General features: G+C 36.6%; 1 protein-coding gene across 6 annotated transcripts in view; it reads right to left on the bottom strand.

Annotated features, from left to right (window-relative positions):
* KCNH5 (potassium voltage-gated channel subfamily H member 5) overlaps positions 1-18,104 on the bottom strand; it is a 388,790-nt gene that overhangs the window by 335,375 nt on the left and 35,311 nt on the right. For 2 of the 6 annotated variants that reach the window (XM_006068056.4, XM_044924885.2), the window contains 2 exons: positions 9,800-9,906; positions 4,816-4,944 (listed from right to left, as the gene is read on the bottom strand). In XM_006068056.4, coding sequence (XP_006068118.1) covers positions 4,816-4,944; positions 9,800-9,906 — 236 coding nt within the window. Of the gene's footprint in view, positions 1-4,815; positions 4,945-5,772; positions 5,935-9,799; positions 9,907-10,448; positions 10,670-18,104 lie in introns of those variants that run through there. The other 4 variants (XM_044924884.2, XM_044924886.2, XM_044924888.2 and 1 more) reach the window with 4 other exon arrangements.

Genomic DNA, 18,104 nt, shown 5'->3' with positions numbered 1-18,104 from the left:
AGCTCTTCCACTACAAATTGGAAAGAGATATTTTAGTCTAAGGTTTTCACAATGAGGTTTGATTTTCCCTATAAATTTTAATTTACAGGTCTATTGAACAGATTACTCAAAAATCAAGTGGTCTGAGTTGTCTCGAGTTTATTTAAATGGAGTTCATTTTTGTAAGAATAAAATAATGCATTCAAAAGAGAAAGAGCTCTATGAGTCTGATGAAAGGATACAAAGAGATGGAGGAAGAGGCAGATAAATGGAGAGCTATTAGCTTGAGAAATAAAGGTCAGTCTTTCAACATTAGCACCCTTTCTCCCAACCTCATTGTAAAATGCTGCCAACTTTTAGTTTCCATAAACAGATACCACCATTAATGTTCAGCAGGTCAAACCTGTGAGAAAGTACTGTACTTTTCTTGGCCAACTTTAGCTGTGCCATGAAGTTAGTTAAAGTGAAAGAGAAAAACAATAACCATTAAATATGAAAGTTAAAAATGTATAAATATTTTTGAGGGGAAAAGTCTGTGGTTTTTTACTCAGTCTGGCAATCATTCATGTATGAAGGCAAGTAAAATTCATCTGAAGAATATGCTGGGTCACAAGTCATTTGCCAATCATTTATCTTTTATTTTAGAATATAGCACTTTACCAAAATTTACAAGCAATTCACTGAAGCTCAATATTAAAAAACAAACAATTCAATCAAAAAATAGGCAGAAGACAAGAATAGATATTTCTCAGAGAAGACACAGATGGCCAAGAGGCACATGAAAAGATGTTCAACATCACTAATTACTATAAGAGAAAAACAAATGATATATCACCTCACACTTGTCAGAATGAGCTTCATCAAAGTCTACAAATGTAGAATGTAACTTGGTGCAGCCACTATGGAAAATAGTATGGAGATTCCTTAAAAAAACTAAAGATAGAGCTACCATAGAACCCAGCAATCCCACGCCTGAGCATATATCACAAGAAAAACATGATTCGAAAGGATATGTGCACTGCGATGTTCACTGAAGCACCATTTACAATAGCCAGGATATGAAAGCAACCTAAAAGTCCATCAAAGATGAATGAATAAAGATGTGGTATAAATATATATATATATATATATATAGGAATATAACTCAGTCATTATAAAGAATGAAATAATGCCATCTGCAGCAACATGGATGGACCTGGAGATTTATCAAAATAAGTGAAGAAAGTCAGACAGAGAAAGACAAATATCATAAGATATTGCTTATATGCAGAATGTTTAAAAAATGATACAAACAAACATATACAAAACAGAAACAAACTAACAGACTTAGAGAACAAACTTATGGTTACCAGGGGGAAAGGGCAGAGGGAGGGACAGATTGGGAGATTGACATGTGCACATTGCTATATTTAAAATGGATAACCAATAAGGACCTACTGTATAGCATAGGGAACTCTGCCCAGTACTTTGTAATAAATAAAATGGGAAAAGAATTTGAAAAAGGAATCGCTTTGCTATATACCTGAAACTATTAATAACACAACATAGTTAATCAACTCTACTCTACCATAAAATAAAAATTTTTTTAAATATATATGGCACTTTAAGATACAGACAGCCATTAGCTGCAGGTTTTTCATAAATGTTTCTTGTCAAGTTAAGGAAGTTCTCTATTCCTATTTTGCTGTGAGTTTTTATCATGAACAACTTTTGGGTGTGGCGAAATACTTTTTATTTGCCAACTGATATGATCAAATCAATTTTCTTCTTTAACCTAATATCAGTACTATGAATGAGAGTGATAGGTTTTTTAATTTTGAAACATCTTTCCATGTGGAATAAATCTCACTTAGTCATTAAGTGTAATTCTTTTAACACATCCTCGCAATCTATTTTTGTTGAGGACTTTTATATCTACATTCATGAGAAATGTTACTCTGTAATATCTTTTTCTGGTTTTGGTATGATGGAACTGACCTCATAGAATGAGTAAGAAGAGTTTTCTCTACCACTGTTTTCTGGAAGAGACTGTGAATTCACCAATAAAACTATCTGCACTTCTTATTGGAGAAGGCAATGGCACCCCACTCCAGTACTCTTGCCTGGAAAATCCCATGGATGGAGGAGCCTGGTAGGCTGCAGTCCATGGGGTCACTAAGAGTCGGACACGACTGAGCGACTTCACTTTCACTTTTCACTTTCATGTATTGGAGAAGGAAATGGCAACCCACTCCAGTATTCTTGCCTGGAGAATCCCAGGGACGGGGGAGCCGGGTGGGCTGCCGTCTATGGGGTCGCACAGAGTCGGACATGACTGAAGCAACTTAGCAGCAGCAGCACTTCTTATTTTGGAACTTTATTTATTATTAACTTATTTAATAGATATAGGACAATTCAGGTTATCTATTCCTCCTATCATGAGTTTTGGTAGTTTGTGTCTTTCAAGGAATTGGTCCATTTTAACTGTTATTGATGCAGTGGCTATCAAGTCACTCAAAGTATTTCTTTACATGCTTTTATGCTCATGGGATATGTAGTGATAGTCCTTCTTTAATTTCTGGTAATGGTAATTTGTCCCTTCTCCCTTTTTCTTGGTTATCCTGGCTAGAGGTTTGCTAACTTAAACATTCTTTTCCAAGAATCAGCTTTTGGGTTGCAGTGATTCTCTCTAATTTTTTTCTATTTCATTGATTTCTACTCTAAGGTTTATTACTTCTTGTCTTCAGCTTGCTTTGGTTTAAATTATTCTTCTTTGTCTAGTTGCCTAAGGTGAAAGCTTAGATATTTAGTTTCATACTTTCTTCATTTCAAATATATGCATTTAATGATATACATTTCCCTTTAAGCACTGCTTTTACATCTCAGAAACTTGATATGTCATACTTAAATCTTCATTTAGTTCAAAATATTTTTGTAATTTATCTTAAGACTTCTTCTTTGACCCGTGGGGTATTTAGAAATCTGTTAGTTTCCAAATATTTGGAGATTTTCTACCTGTCTTCCTCTCATTGATTCCTGGCTTAACTCCATTGTGATCTGAGAACATATCTTGCAAGATTTATACTCTTTTACTGAGTGACTTCACTTTCATGTATTGGAGAAGGAAATGGCAACCCACTCCAGTGTTCTTGCCTGGAGAATCCCAGGGACAGGGGAGCCTGGTGGGCTGCCGTCTCTGGGGTCGCACAGAGTCGGACACGACTGAAGTGACTTAGCAGCAGCAGCAAAGCTTTCCGAGGAGGCAATGGCACCCCACTCCAGTACTCTTGCCTGGAAAATCCCATGGACGGAGGAGCCTGGTAGGCTGCAGTCCATGGGGTCGCTAAGAGTTGGACACGACTGAGCGACTTCCCTTTCAATTTTCACTTTCATACATTGGAGAAGGAAAGGGCAACCCACTCCAGTGTTTTTGCCTGGAGAATCCCAGGGATGGGGGAGCCTGGTGGGCTGCCATCTCTGGGGTAGCACAGAGTCGCACGCGACTGAAGCAACTTAGCAGCAGCAGCAGCTAAGCTTTTAAAGTGTGTTTTATGGCCAGAATATGATCTATCTAGTGAATGTTCCACGTAATTTGAGAAGAATATGCATTCTGCTGCTGTTGGATGGAGCACCTTGAATTTCAAAACAAAGGGGCAATACACCTAAACACTATTAGAAAACTATTCTTTAAAAATAGTATTACAATATATCCTAAACTTCCTAGATACCGGGTCTACAGGTAAAATCATCAACTGGTAGTACAAGTCGAAAAGTCAATACTTTATTTGAACTTCCAGGAGATGATTTTTGCATACACATTTTCAGAAATAGTCACAATGAATTGTTCTCTGTCATACTTTAAATGGTCTGCACTTCATAAAATTTTCCTCTTACAATCTGATGCTAAACAGAAACTGAGCATACACACACATACATGAGTGTACATATGTGAGAGAGAGATATATACATGTAATTTTTCTCTGATTATGATTACAGTTGAAAATATTAAAATTGCTGTGCCAGTTTTTTTTTAAGAGGTAAAAAAATGCAATGTTTGTTAAATGTAAAGAAAACAATCCATTTTTAGTCTTCTAAGAGATAATTAAAAATACCATTTCATAAAAACTTCTTCTAAGGGTATTTAAATTTCTTCATTTATATGACATCAGTTTCTAATTTAAAAATAATTAGAGAGAATAAAATGAGAGTAAATTACATATAAAAGGGGATAGAAGCTCATACCACTCACTAATGTCTTCTATAGTAGTCTCTCTGAATATTATAGTCAATAAGACTCCAATCAGAATGTTTGCATTTTGCCAGCCACTTTCTGGATGACAAAATTGTTCTTTACATAATTAAACAACAGCTACCCAAGAGAATCTACAACAACTAAATAAAGGAAGAAAAGTAGCCTGAAAAAGTCAACTATTCATGCTCTAATCAATATAACAAAATTCAATCAACTAATCAACTGTGCTCCAGTAGAACTTCACCAAACAACCCCAGAAGCTGTTATACTTTTTGTTTCTAAGTCTCAGTATGATAGAAGTTGTTGAAATTCCCATATTGATTCAAAATTATAATGCTTCGTGAAATCTCTTCCTTATAGTTTGTCTCAATTTCTCTTATAATAATTAAGTTAACCACCTAATATTTCAATGCCCTATTTCCATTCAAACAACATGATTGAATAAAATTGATTCTGGACAATTACTAGAATAAATATAAAGCCAAGGAAAGCCCACATAGTAAAATTTTGTTTTAAAAGCTCAACCCATGGATATTGTTAAAATAATAATACTATATTTAAATGACAGGCTAATCCTTAAGTATGGGAATTCCTTTGAAAATTACCTTTTGTTGAATCATCCTCTATTGGCTGTTTGAACAACGTAATATCCTTGAAAGTGCATAGGAACAAAACCACCTTTTCATGTTCATTTCTTATCGGTGCAATTTGCATATAAAACCAAACAGGGGTTCCTGGAAAAGAGAGAAAGGACAACAGAGTGTGATGCAGACACCACAATGATTTGGTCTCCTGCTTTCCCTCCTCCTTCAGCCACGAACTGCTATGTCAGGAATCAGCACCAAAACAACAGTATTTTAATTACTGAAAAGAATCAGTACAATTTTCATTTTATATCAACTACCAGCTGCTCAAAAATTAATGAATATGTTTTTCAAATCAAAATATCAAAATTTGAAAATAAAGCACAGGGCATCATTTCATAATACAGTGGAATAAAGACAGTCTTGCTATTTAAGTGTTGTTAATGGGGCTTCCTGGTGGCTCAGATGGTAAAGAATCTGCCTGCAGTGAGGGAGGCCTGGGTCAGGACAATCCCCTGGGTCAGGAAGATCCTCTGAAGAAGGGAATGGTTACCCACTCCTGTATTCTTGCCTAGAAATTTCCATGGATGGAGGAGCCTGGTGAGCTACAGTCTCTGGGGTCATAAAGAGTTGGACATGACTGAGGGACTAACACTTTCACTTTTCTTTCAGTGTCACGTTTAGATCTGGGTCTCTACACCACTGTGGCTTTCAACAACTCCCTTCCATGTTCTCACCAAGTGTGAGCATTCCTATGCGCTTCTCCGTGTTACTTCGAGAAGTGTTTCCGGTCTACTTCAACATCAATACCTGGTGCTTTGATAAGTATTTCTCTTGCAGGAACTTTTGAATTGCTGTTTCTACCTCAAGTTTCTCTCATCAATCAAACAGACTTAAACTCTTCAGCTCTGACCACATCCCCCCATCAGAGAGATAGGATGTCAGTAACACTACAAGCCTGAGTACCCAAAGCTATACCTGAAGACTTTAAGGCAGTGTTAAAGAAAAAAATGTCCCCAGGCCTTGAAAGTCTCAGACATCTTCATGAGAATCTTCATGCTTCCAACTTCCCTTGCTCAAAGCATGAGCCTGGACTCTGTCACAATGATCTTCAAACAATAGCTCCTGCAGACTTCAGAAGGCACAGTGTTTCAAAGTATTCAAGCCTTAGGATTTGGACAAATCAGAAACTGGCATTACATCAAATAATAAATATTTGAAGACACAAGAAATGCCTTCAAAGGAGTAATTACTCACCAAATGATAAAACACTGAGGGAATTTTCCATCAGAATCAAAATGATGCATTTTTCATTGTAGTCTTTCCAAGCCACAGTGCAGTAAAGCCTCTCTGAATAGTCTATTTTAAAGACATATGGTCTTTTGTCAAGTTTAGGATTTGGGGAGTGAGATGTGCAGCTGTTAATATTTAATCTTTAGAGGAAAGTCGATAGCCTGTTAGTGACTTTCAATGAAAACCTATAAGAAGCATCTCCATATCTGTGGTCAAAAATTGTCCACTGAAAATATCACCATAAAGGAAAATTTGCCATTTACACAGAATAGGTGACTTGACTACCGGATGCTAGAAGTCAAAGAATTCCAGAGAAGAGGTTTTTATAAATATTTAGTTCTGACAACCAGGTCCTTTGCAGCCCCAGGGAGCCTACAGAAGGACATAGCCTTTTCCCAGATGATTACAGGATGAGACAGGGAACTCAAAAACAATCCCACCATCTCCCAGGAAGGCTTGTTCTTTGTTTTCTGCTTCTTATTTTACACACTGTGTCCATGAACTGTGAGTGATGTGCACAGTTTGACAAATCACCAGACCCAGACGCTCACAGATACATGGCCTATGGCTGTTCCAACACAGTGAGCTTGAGGCAGTGGGTCATAAACAGAGAGAAAAGGGCATTAAAAATAAGTCGTTTTCCAAGGTCTGCTAGAAATCTAAATAGAAAGAGATGATGTTACAGCTCAGACCTTCCAAGGAAAACAGCAACTTTTCAAATTTCGGCATTGAGTCAGAGCTGTTGTTAAAATTGCTTTCAGAAATCACAGTATACTTTTTTCAAGTTTAGTCATAGGCTCAGACTTCTCCAAGGAGGCTGAGTTTTTGCTGTATGGCTGGCAAATATCTATATTCTGGATTTGAAGTTCAAGGTGATGGAAAGTCTGGGAGGGTTAGGTAGAGAAACCTGTAGCTGCTGGAAACTCAAGGCAGTACCCTGGCATTGATTATTTGGAGTTGCCCTAGCTATCACAGGTCTGCCTTTGTGTAAACAGAAAGATCCATTTTCAGTCATCCTCCCAGAGCCACTACTTTTTTTCTCAACAGTATAAGCAACCCACTATAATCAGAGCATTGGACCTAAAGAATTGAGGCTGCAAACTGAAATGTCAATTGTGATACATATTAAATCAGATATCTCAATCTCTCCTTTTGCAAATGGTGTTTAGCTAATTATTTAATGGAAGTGTTGGGAGGACTTGGCATTCAGGCCAAGATTTCGGCATTCCCAAAACAGTTCTCTACAGATGTGTGAATTTTTCTAACATTAAAAAACATCATAAGAGCACACTTTTTTCAGTTGATGTTCAGAAGCCTTTAGCTAACTATTTACAAGATTTTTTAAAGCTGCTTTTAAGTATAGGAGAACTCCATTTTAGTGCATGGACAATATCTATTCATCATATTAAGGAAAAAACTCAATGCAGATACTATCCAGAAATGACAGGAGTTTTAATATAGAGTGCTATGTGCCATAATCCCTACTGACTCCAAACAGACAACTATGTATATATAAGTTATCTGAAAAGAATCAGATAGGCCTGAACAAGGGCCAGACAATTATTACGCACTATTAAAATAAAGCAAACTATCCAAACCATCTTCATAGGAAACTTTTAGAAATGAAATATTAACGTTATTGCTAACATGATTTAAAGGATATAAACAAAACAAAATTTCCACAAGGTATTTTTGAGAAAATCAGAAACTATGGATCTGGCTTTGAAGCTTTAAAATCAGAAAAAAAAAAAAAAAAAAAGGTTATTCTGTTCAAATCTCAGGGTAAAAATGACTTTAGTGAAGTAAAAGTTGCTCAGCCGTGTCCAACTCTACAGTCCATGGAACTCTCCAGTCAGAATACTGGAGTGGGTAGCCTTTCCCTTCTCCAGGGCATCTTCCCAACCCAGGGATCAAACCCAGGTCTCCCGCATTGCAGGCAAATTCTTTACCAGATGAGCCACAAGGGAAGCCCAAGAATACTGGAGTGGGTAGCCCATCTCTTGTTCAGAGGATCTTCCCGACCCAGGAATCAGATCAAGGTCTCCTACATTGCAGGCAGATTCTTTACCAACTGAGGTATCAAGGAAGCCCCTAAAATGACCTTAGTAATATGGAATAATAGTAAATCATTTGCTAAACTTGAGGTACATATTGAAGTCATTCAAGGGGTAACAACCCTGTATAAAAATGAAAGGGGGCATTCCCTGGTGGTCCAGTGGTTAGGACCCTGCACTTCCACTGCAGGGGTATAAGTCAATCCCTGGTGAGGGAATTAAGATCCTCCCTTGTGGTGAGGCAAATAAAAGAAAGAAAGAAAGGGAGCTTTGGCATACAAGTTTTGGCTACAGAATATCAGTATGTGTTTGAATCTAGTGAAAAAGCCCAGAAAGCACCTAGAAACTGGCTCTTCTCTTATAGAAGACAGAGCTGATTATTCAGAATGGATTGTTCTCTAGTTGACAAGCCAATAGACATTTGGATATGGTGTCAAAGAGAAATATATTTTCAGTCTTGATTCTAAAATGAAAAATAAGATGATAGAACATTCCTTAGGTAAAACCATTGAAACTAATTCTTCCATTGCCAGTACCACCCGGTAATGGGAACTTCACTACTAATGTGAACCAATGCCTATCGTTGTCGTTATCCCTGTGATGGCCTATTAATAAAAAGAAAACCTAAATATTCAACAGGGAACAAACATTTAAGGTACAATGGAGAGGATAAACTATGCTTCACAAAACCCAACCAGCACTACACTTGGTACAAGCATTTCCTGTTGAAGCTAGAATGCTTCCTGAACTGGGAAAGAATTTAGTAACCATCAATTTTCACTAAAGATAATAATTGGCTTTGCTATCATTTAACCATTAACACTAAATAAACTGACTCATCTTATGCAGTGACTGTTCTTTAAAAAAAAAAAAGGCCCATTTGGAAATGCAACAACAAAGAAATAAAGTAAGTGACTATTCATAGAAAACAAATTAGAAAGGAGACTTGGTTGATGAGTGTATTAGTTGGTTTTTTGTTTGTTGTTTGTTTCCTCCAAACTCTATTGGAGAGTCTCATCAAACTTGCCCATAATTACCTAAGACCCATATCATGAGCTATTATGTGATTGTATAATGGACAACTGACCACTCATACCTCCCATCATTAGACAACAGCACATACAATCAATACAAAGTTACCAGATGTGAATGGTACTTTCTGAAAGTAACACCTATTCTCACCAGTCTTCCAACAAAGCAGTCTGGTCTAGCAAACAGCCATATTGGTAAAGATTCACCTCAGGTAGACACCATACACTCACATGTCATCTATGTATATGTTGAAAGATAACATTCTCACTGATAACAATCCACTTTCCCTTTAACCATAAGAAGAAATAAACGAATTTCTCAGTCACTTTTGGCTGCTGTCACATAACTATAGGATCTTTACCATGGGTATTAATCACAAAACAACCTGCCATCTGACACACAAAAGAAATCACATTCAAAATGCATTATATTTTTCTTTCATTCCTCAAAAGGTTGTTTTTCATAAGTATTATTTATTAATTTTGCTATTTAATTTTTACAAATACCTCCTGCCAAGAGAAGCAATAAATCTTTTATATTCACTCTACACTATAGTTAGCTACCACTTACCAATATATAATATTAATAAGGAGTTGACGCATCTTATTGATGACATAGATACCTACTGTTTTTCTTGTACAAGAGAACTTCAAAGCAGTTTGACTCGTAGTTGTCAAAAGTCTGCCTGACTTTCTCAATGGTTTTTTTGTCAGTCAATTCTCCATACATAAAACTGGAAGAAAAAAAAAACACACCAAACAATCCATTTCAGTTTGGGGTTGCTTTTCAAATGCTACATAAAATCATATACTTGTCTCTTTTAAATTAAATTTAGTTAAAAAAATAATTTAGTTACAAAATAATTGCTCCCACAAAATGAACTAAAATAGTTAAACCATGTTTTAATCTTGACTATTAAACTCTTGTTAGAAGATAGCTTTTTAAGTGATTTTGAACATATAGTGAGAAAGAGTAAGAGACAAAAACAGTCCTTACTTTACACAAGTGCAGTATGCATCAATTTTAGCTACTTAGACAATCCTTTTGTTAAATAATACCAGTTTCCCAAATTTTGGTTTTCATAGTATATTAACTATGATTGATACCATAAAGTATAAACTTTGCTGCTAGATCATCAGTCTACAAGTCACGAATAAATAACGAGTACCCATAACAATCAGTGATCAATTTCACTACTTGTTTTAAAGCCTGTCAGAATTACAGTGCATCCCCACTCAGCTCATGCACAGACAGCAAAGCGTGCAGGTGTGTTACCTCCTTGTCTCTCAGTGGTACACTCATGGGACATTTTACAAAAATGCATGAATAAAAGCAGGAATTCACCATCAAAGAGTAAAGGCCACCAAAGGAATGTAAAGTGATCCTGGTGGAGGTGAAATTCACATTAAACATAAAAGAAGTTATTTCTTCTAAAAGAATGGCGGGATGTTGACATTGCTGTACTTGAGAGACTTGAAATATGCAGCCAGAGGAACCTAGTGAGGACAAACCCATCAACATAAATCAGGAAAAGGATTGTTGTAAAAAAGACCAACGTTTCCCAGAGGATGTAATAATACCATTAAAAAAAAAAAAAAAAAAAAAAACCTTCACATTAAAGGAGTACTAGGAAGTAATTCACAATACTGAAAGTAAAAGGATAAAGTTGAAGAGGATTCAAACTTAAAAGAAGTATACTGTTTGCTAAGAGGTAGAAAAAAATGCTCTCTTCATATCATAAAATATATTACAAGAATGCAAGAATTGTTCAAATGACTTGATAGGTTTTTGCAAAGAAATGAAACACTTTAATCTCAATGTTTCTAATGTTATAGATCATTAAATAATGTACTAAATAAATATTAGTGTTACCATTATTTTCATTTCCCTGCACTTAAAACCAACAGAAAGAGATTTTCTTTAATGCTTTGACACACATTGTTAAAGGTCACGGAACAATCATACTTTTTCATTGAGTATTAAGGTCACACTACATGCTTTCGGCTTGTATGGTTTTTTTCACATTCCCATACTACAATGAAATGTGAAGATTCAGTATTATATGCATTACTGAATTGGCATTCTCGTTACTTATAAGGATTTTTTTGAAATACATACAAGTAGACCTAACGGAAGGAAAATAAAGAAGAGAAATTGAAGGGGACATTTGCTATTACTATGGCTAGAGGAACATAAAAACAGAGATCAAAGAGTAAACTTCCACATCTCACAAACATTTCCTAACATTTGAAATTATCTATTTTTTTTAAGAGAACTTCACCAAAAGTCTGCAAATTTACAGAACAGAACTCAGTCAAAGGAGTACAAGACTCTAAAACTATTCTTGATGCTTTTGCAATCATAAGCTGTGCATCTGGTTTCAAATACCCAGTTCTACTAGTTGCTATGATTGTCCAGGTAATTTCTTCCACCAGGAAAAATATGTGTGACTTGACAGTTTTTGAAGCCTCAAGTATATCTTTGTCATTGCTCTTCTTAGAATTTCCAAGACATTAACTTATTAGCCAGCAGTAAATCCAAGTGTGGTGGGGCCTGAAGCTTATACAGCTCTAGAGGCCCTCTTTAAGGAGAAGAATACTAAATTTATAAAACAAAATTAAGTACAGAGCCTTGAAAGCCATACACTCACAGAAAGGCATAAAGGTTAAGGTTTTTTATCTTCATAGGAAATCTGCTCCTGAATATCTCAATCTAGAAAGTTTACAACATGAAAAGCATAGTTTGTTAGCAAGAACCAGGAAAACTAGCAGGATTCAACGATGATACCATATCACAACTAAAAATTACAGAGTAATGACCCATCATATGGTAACACCAACCTGAGCAACTAAAATTCTAGAAACTAAGAAAGTACTGATAGATGAAATTGAAAGTGTTAGTAGCTCAGTTGTGTCTGACTTTTTGTGACTCCCATGGACTATAGCCCACCAGGCTCCTCTGTCCTTGGAATTCTCCACGTAAGAGTACTGGACTGGGTAGCCATTCCCTTCTCCAGGGGATCTTCTGGACCCTGGGATCAAATCCTGCTTTGCAGGCAGGTTCTTTACTGTCTGAGCCATCAGGGAAGCCCACTGATAGATGTCACCAACCAAATGTTCTCCAATCTGTATCCTGAATTTTAAATTACTTGTATTTTTTATTAAAAAGGAATAGTTAATTTTCATTATAATAGTAAAATAAGCAAGAAAATCTTAGAATAGGATTAGGTTCTAACTAGAACTAATAGAATAGACAGGTTCTAACTCCATAATCTTACAGCCAGACTAGCACATGATGCCTCAGAGGGCATTGAAAAGCCACTGTTCCTATCAAAGCCTGACTTACCGTCATGTGAGTTTTATAAAAATCTCTGAGGGCATCAAAAGTAAATTAGAATTCCTCAGTTAAAGTGAACAAAGTCACCCTCCTTTCCTCCACCAAAACAAAACACTAGTTTAATACTGCTAATATTTTTTTACAGACAGGTAAACTTTTTATTGACTGATATTTTTAATCTAAAGATTCTACTAAAGAGAAAATATTAAAACACACAAAAACAAAAAGTATGATATGAGTAATTAAACTACTAAATGTGTGTGGTCTTTAAGAAAAGAAAAAGCATTTACTCCTATTACTAAATGTCAGAGTCTATGGTTCAATAAATAGGAAAAGGAGTACATCAAGACTGTATATTGTCACCCTGCTTATTTAACTTATATGCAGAGTACATCATGAGAAACGCTGGGCTGGAAGAAGCACAAGCTGGAGTCAAGATTGCCGGGGGAAATTTCAATAACCTCAGATATGCAGATGACACCGCCCTTATGGCAGAAAGTGAAGAGGAACTAAAAAGCCTCTTGATGAAAGTGAAAGTGGAGAGTGAAAAAGTTGGCTTAAAGCTCAACATTCAGAAAAAAAGATGATGGCATCTGGTCCCATCACTTCATGGGAAATAGATGGGGAAACAGTGGAAACAGTGTCAGACTTTATTTTGGGGGGCTCCAAAATCACTACAGATGGTGATTGCAGCCATGAAATTAAAAGATGCTTACTCCTTGGAAGGAAAGTTATGACCAACCTAGATAGCATATTCAAAAGCAGAGACATTACTTGGCCAACAAAGGTTCATCTAGTCAAGGCTATGGTTTTCCCAGTGATCGTGTATGGATGTGAGAGTTAGACTGTGAAGAAAGCTGAATGCCTAAGAATTGATGCTTTTGAACTGTGGTGTTGGAGAAGACTCTTGAGAGTCCCTTGGACTGCAAGGAGATCCAACCAGTCCATTCTGAAGGAGATCAGCCCTGGGTGTTCTTTGGAAGGGATGATGCTAAAGCTGAAACTCCAGTACTTTGGCCACCTCATGCGATGAGTTGACTCATTGGAAAAGACTCTGATGCTGGGAGGGATTGGGGGCAGGAGGAGAAGGGGACGACAGAGGATGAGATGGCTGGATGGCATCACTGACTCGATGGACGTGAGTTTGAGTGAACTCCGGGAGTTGGTGATGGACAGGGAGGCCTGGCGTGCTGCAATTCATGGGGTCGCAAAGAGTCAGACACGACTGAGCGACTGAACTGTACTGAACTGATGGTTCAGTAAACCAAAACACAATATTCACAATTGGCCAACAAAAAAACATGAAAAAGAAATCATCTAAAATATAACAAGGAACAAGAACAAAATTGGTGAAAAATTAACTCTAATAGGATTAAAGATAAATTACAACTAAATAAAAGAATCAAAGAAACTATCTTGGAAACTGATGTAACAGTAACACTTAAGAAGGAATACAACACAAGTTTGATTCAGCTAAAATTCTAAAGAGAAGGTGAAAACAAGCAGTTTCTCAAACTCTGAAAATTCTATAACCCATTCCTTTAGCTCTCCCAATGCTAAAATAGCCTGTTCTAAGAAAAATAGGGGCATTTTAAGAAAAAAAAAAAAGCCAGATTATTATACTCTGAATAATTTTTCAAAAATAATATTTTATATCTTATATTGTTTCACTCATATTTTTAAGCTTATTAAACTATGTATTTCCAGTGACAGAACACATATTTTAGTAGTAAAATACAGCAGTTAAATAGTACAAGGTATTTCAAAATGACCCAAAAGAATGTCTGAAATGTATTATCCATTCTTTCAAGGCAAGTGTTCTGGAAAGTAATTCAAATTTTGAAAGTATTTCCACCCAGCACTGTCTAAACCAAAATGACTAAACCAGTGCTTCTGCATATACTATGGGTACTATGGGTGTGGCACATTTGCTTACTTGCTCAGCTTTCCTTATATGTAAATACTGAGTTTCTTTACTGAGGTTTCCTGCAACCTGACTCCAGATGACTGAAGTTCAATGCAGTCTTTGAATGGTTAATAGTATTTGAATGGAAACAAGATTTAGAAATGATAATCATCAGACTTTAGAAACCACATATCTATAAAATAATTTTATACAGCTTTTATGTATCTTATTGACTATCCTCCAGGAATATATAAAGGGAATACTAAAAAACTATAGAACTTCAAATTACTGTATTGGATCACAAAACTCCCCTTCAGTAATGATAAATGACTTCCACAGCTGCACTGTTGTCCTATTGGACAGAAAATAAAATTAGGTGCACAGAAGCCATCTATCCCTGCTATAATATGGAGCAGCCATGATATAACAGAGGACCACTGCACTTAGAGGACCGTTTATAAACTGTATAATCCATGGCCAAGTTGTTTAACTTATCTGACTCTTAGTTCTTTCATCCGTGAAAAGCGAAAATGTTAATTGCTCAGACATGTCCAACTCTTTGTGACCCCATGGACTGTAGCCTACCAGACTCCCCTGTCCATGGAATTTGCCAGGCAAGAACCCTGGAGTGGGTAGCCATTCCCTTCTCCAGGGGATCTACCTTATCCAGGAATCAAACTGGGGTCTCCTTGCCTGCAAGCAGATTCTTTACCTTCTGAGCCACCAGGGATGATAATGTTAATATAACTCAGACAGTGAGAATTAAAAAGGATAATGTACATGAAGTTATAAATTATAATGTACTATACAATCACTGAATTATTACTGGAATGCTTCTCATGGGTGGGGTTAGAAGAAGGCCCTTCCAGCCCCAACCCTACTCCCTTGATCCTTTACAATTTGAGGGCAAGAGCTGGTTCATTCCTGCTACTGGGCAGAGTCACTGTGTCTGAAAGAGATACACACATCATTTTGTGTGTCTTCTTTCTTTGTGAGCCCATGACATTGAGGTATAAATTCACCCACAGCCTGCTGCTGGATACTCTGGCCACTTATCTTGCCACACAACTAACTTGTGGGAAGTTCTGATCTTGGGAGTAAGAGAGATTTCCTGAAGGCTAGCTTGGGCCATATCCAGCTTGCCTGAGCATTTGGCAGTGTATCTTTCACATACATCCTACCCTGGAAACTTCTAGGGACCAGTGGCTTTGCTTTATAGCAAGATTTACTTATTTTTGGATCCCTTGTTCTGCCATCATAATCTCACAAATGAGCCTCATTATGATCCCAGACAGGAAGGACAGCTACCATGTTGACAGACTTCCATGGGAGAAAGGAAAGTGCACACTGAGAAAATATATAAGCTAATCATAAATATGGCCCATCTATCTTAACCTGCTAATGGCCAACAATGTGAACTTACTGTAGAGCTCAGGGAACTCTACTCAGTGCTCTGTGGTGACCTAAATGAGAAGGAAATCCACAAAAGAAGGAATATATGTATACATAAGGGCTTCCCTGGTAAAGAATCCACTGCAATGCAGGAACTGATTCACTTTCACTGTACAGTAGAAACTAACTTTAAAATATCTGCTAAGGGTTAACAATGTTCTTGGACTAAGCCCATATACATTCAGTCCCCACAAGTAAAGGATAATATTACATACAGGCTGTCGTTCACAGCCTAGCAAATGCTTCATCACAGAAACCACACAGATTGACTTAAAAATATGTGGTCTCCACCTCAGACTCAGCCATAAAAGTAAAATCATCATGAAAGTTAATCACAGGATGGGCTGAAATCTATAGTCAAAGGATCAAAAAGAAGCCTAAGTGAGAGTGAGGAGAAGGATTTAGAAATAAATAGGAACAGCTTTCAAAATCTGAAAGAAGTAATTTCATAATAAATCAAAGCATTACATACTTTCTACAATGGATCATAAAAGGTTTCACAGCCCATTAATTTATATGAGCTTAAAAGAATTTAGATCGAGTCATAAAAGCTAAATCCATGACATGTAATTAACGGAAGCTAGGACTAGCATCAGCCATCTCTAATGTTTGGAGTGTGACCTGATCACTGAGGCACTCTGCCCTCCAGTACTTGCCTCAGTGTGAAGCAAAGCCCTCAGCCAAATGGAAAGGGACTGACTGATATCCATCATGTGGAGTGTTCTCTTGTTGACTGAGGTAACCCTGTGTTAATAAAACTACTTGTCAAAACAAAGTGTCATTTAACATCTCTGCTTTATTGTCTAATCTGATAGCTTGGTTAAGGATTATTAATGGGCCTTCCGGGGTGGGGGAAAAAATTGTATTCGAATGCCTACTCCTATCCTCTCTACGTATATGATTGGTCTTCCCACCCTTCTATCTTAAAAAGTAAAAATAAATAAAAATAATTTTTTAAAAAGCAGAACAGGCTTTTAAAAGGCTCAGATTAATCAAAAGTAGAATGCTAAAGTGCTTTTTACCTGAACTATGACAGTATGTCTCTAATGTCAGGACTTTATAAGGGTCCTGATATAAGATCAGATGTTTTTAAATGCCATTCCCCCAAAACCTACATACAATCTCTTTCTAACACACAATGTGTTTTATGTCCTTCAGTATGCAGCAACAGTCCAAAAGCTTGGAAATGCAACTATTAAATAATAAAATGAACATTTGAAATTCCTAGGAATCCAGAAATTTCATAAAAAATAGTTTTTGAAATTTTAGCTGAAATAAAAATGAGACAGTACATGGCACACATCAGATTTTTTAATAGAAATTTAGCTGCTATTATAAAGTACAAGGATGTGAAAGTGAAGTTGTTCAGTCATGTCTGACTCTTTGCGACCCCATGGACTGTAGCCTACCAGGTTCCTCCATCCATGGGATTTTCCAAGCAAGAATACTGGAGTGGATTGCCACTTCCTTCTCCAGGAGATCTTCCCGACCCAGGGATTGAACCCGGGTCTCCCACACTGTAGGCAGATGCTGTACCGTCTGAGCCACCAGGGAACTCTATAACCTTCCCTCATGGCAGATAAGAGTGAAAACAGAGGGCTGTTCTGGACAGCAATCTGACAGCAGTTAATTTACAATTTATGCATATATTCTCCATATATTCTGTACAGCAATCTTATTTCTGGGCATAGTGACAGACAACTTCTCACATGGGGCCACAAGAAGATGGCTATAAGGATGTTTACCTCCAAGTTGTTGGAGTAGCAAAGTGGCAGAAGTTGGCATTCAAGACTAGTAAAGTGGATAACGAAAATGAAGGCTATGAGAATACTATAAAATGGTCAGACATGATGAAACAGATTATGATATAGCAACAAAAAAATCTCAAGAACATAATGGTGAATGAAAAGAGCAAGAAATTGCATATTTTACTGCACAGTATAAATTAGGCAGGCCTTAAAAACAAATGCACATAAAGCAACATCATTACAAGAATACACATATTTATTTTAGAAATGGAATTGTTAGAAAGACATAAAATAAATACACTAAAATGAATAACTATGGAAGATGAAGGAGGATGGAATGAAGGAGAAAAGAAATAAAATAAAACAAATAAAATAGAGACTTTGTCTGGAGTAATCACAATGATAATATTGGCACAAACTGAGGAATATATTTAATTTTTTACTCTCTTCACCTGGTCTAATGAGAGAAGGATTGGGAAAGACAAATAC

The sequence above is a fragment of the Bubalus bubalis genome, chromosome 11 (assembly GCF_019923935.1).
Source record: "Bubalus bubalis isolate 160015118507 breed Murrah chromosome 11, NDDB_SH_1, whole genome shotgun sequence".
NCBI classification, from domain to species: domain Eukaryota; kingdom Metazoa; phylum Chordata; class Mammalia; order Artiodactyla; family Bovidae; genus Bubalus; species Bubalus bubalis.
The sequence above is the reverse complement of the archived record's forward strand: the minus strand, read 5'-3'. Positions and strand labels throughout refer to the sequence as shown.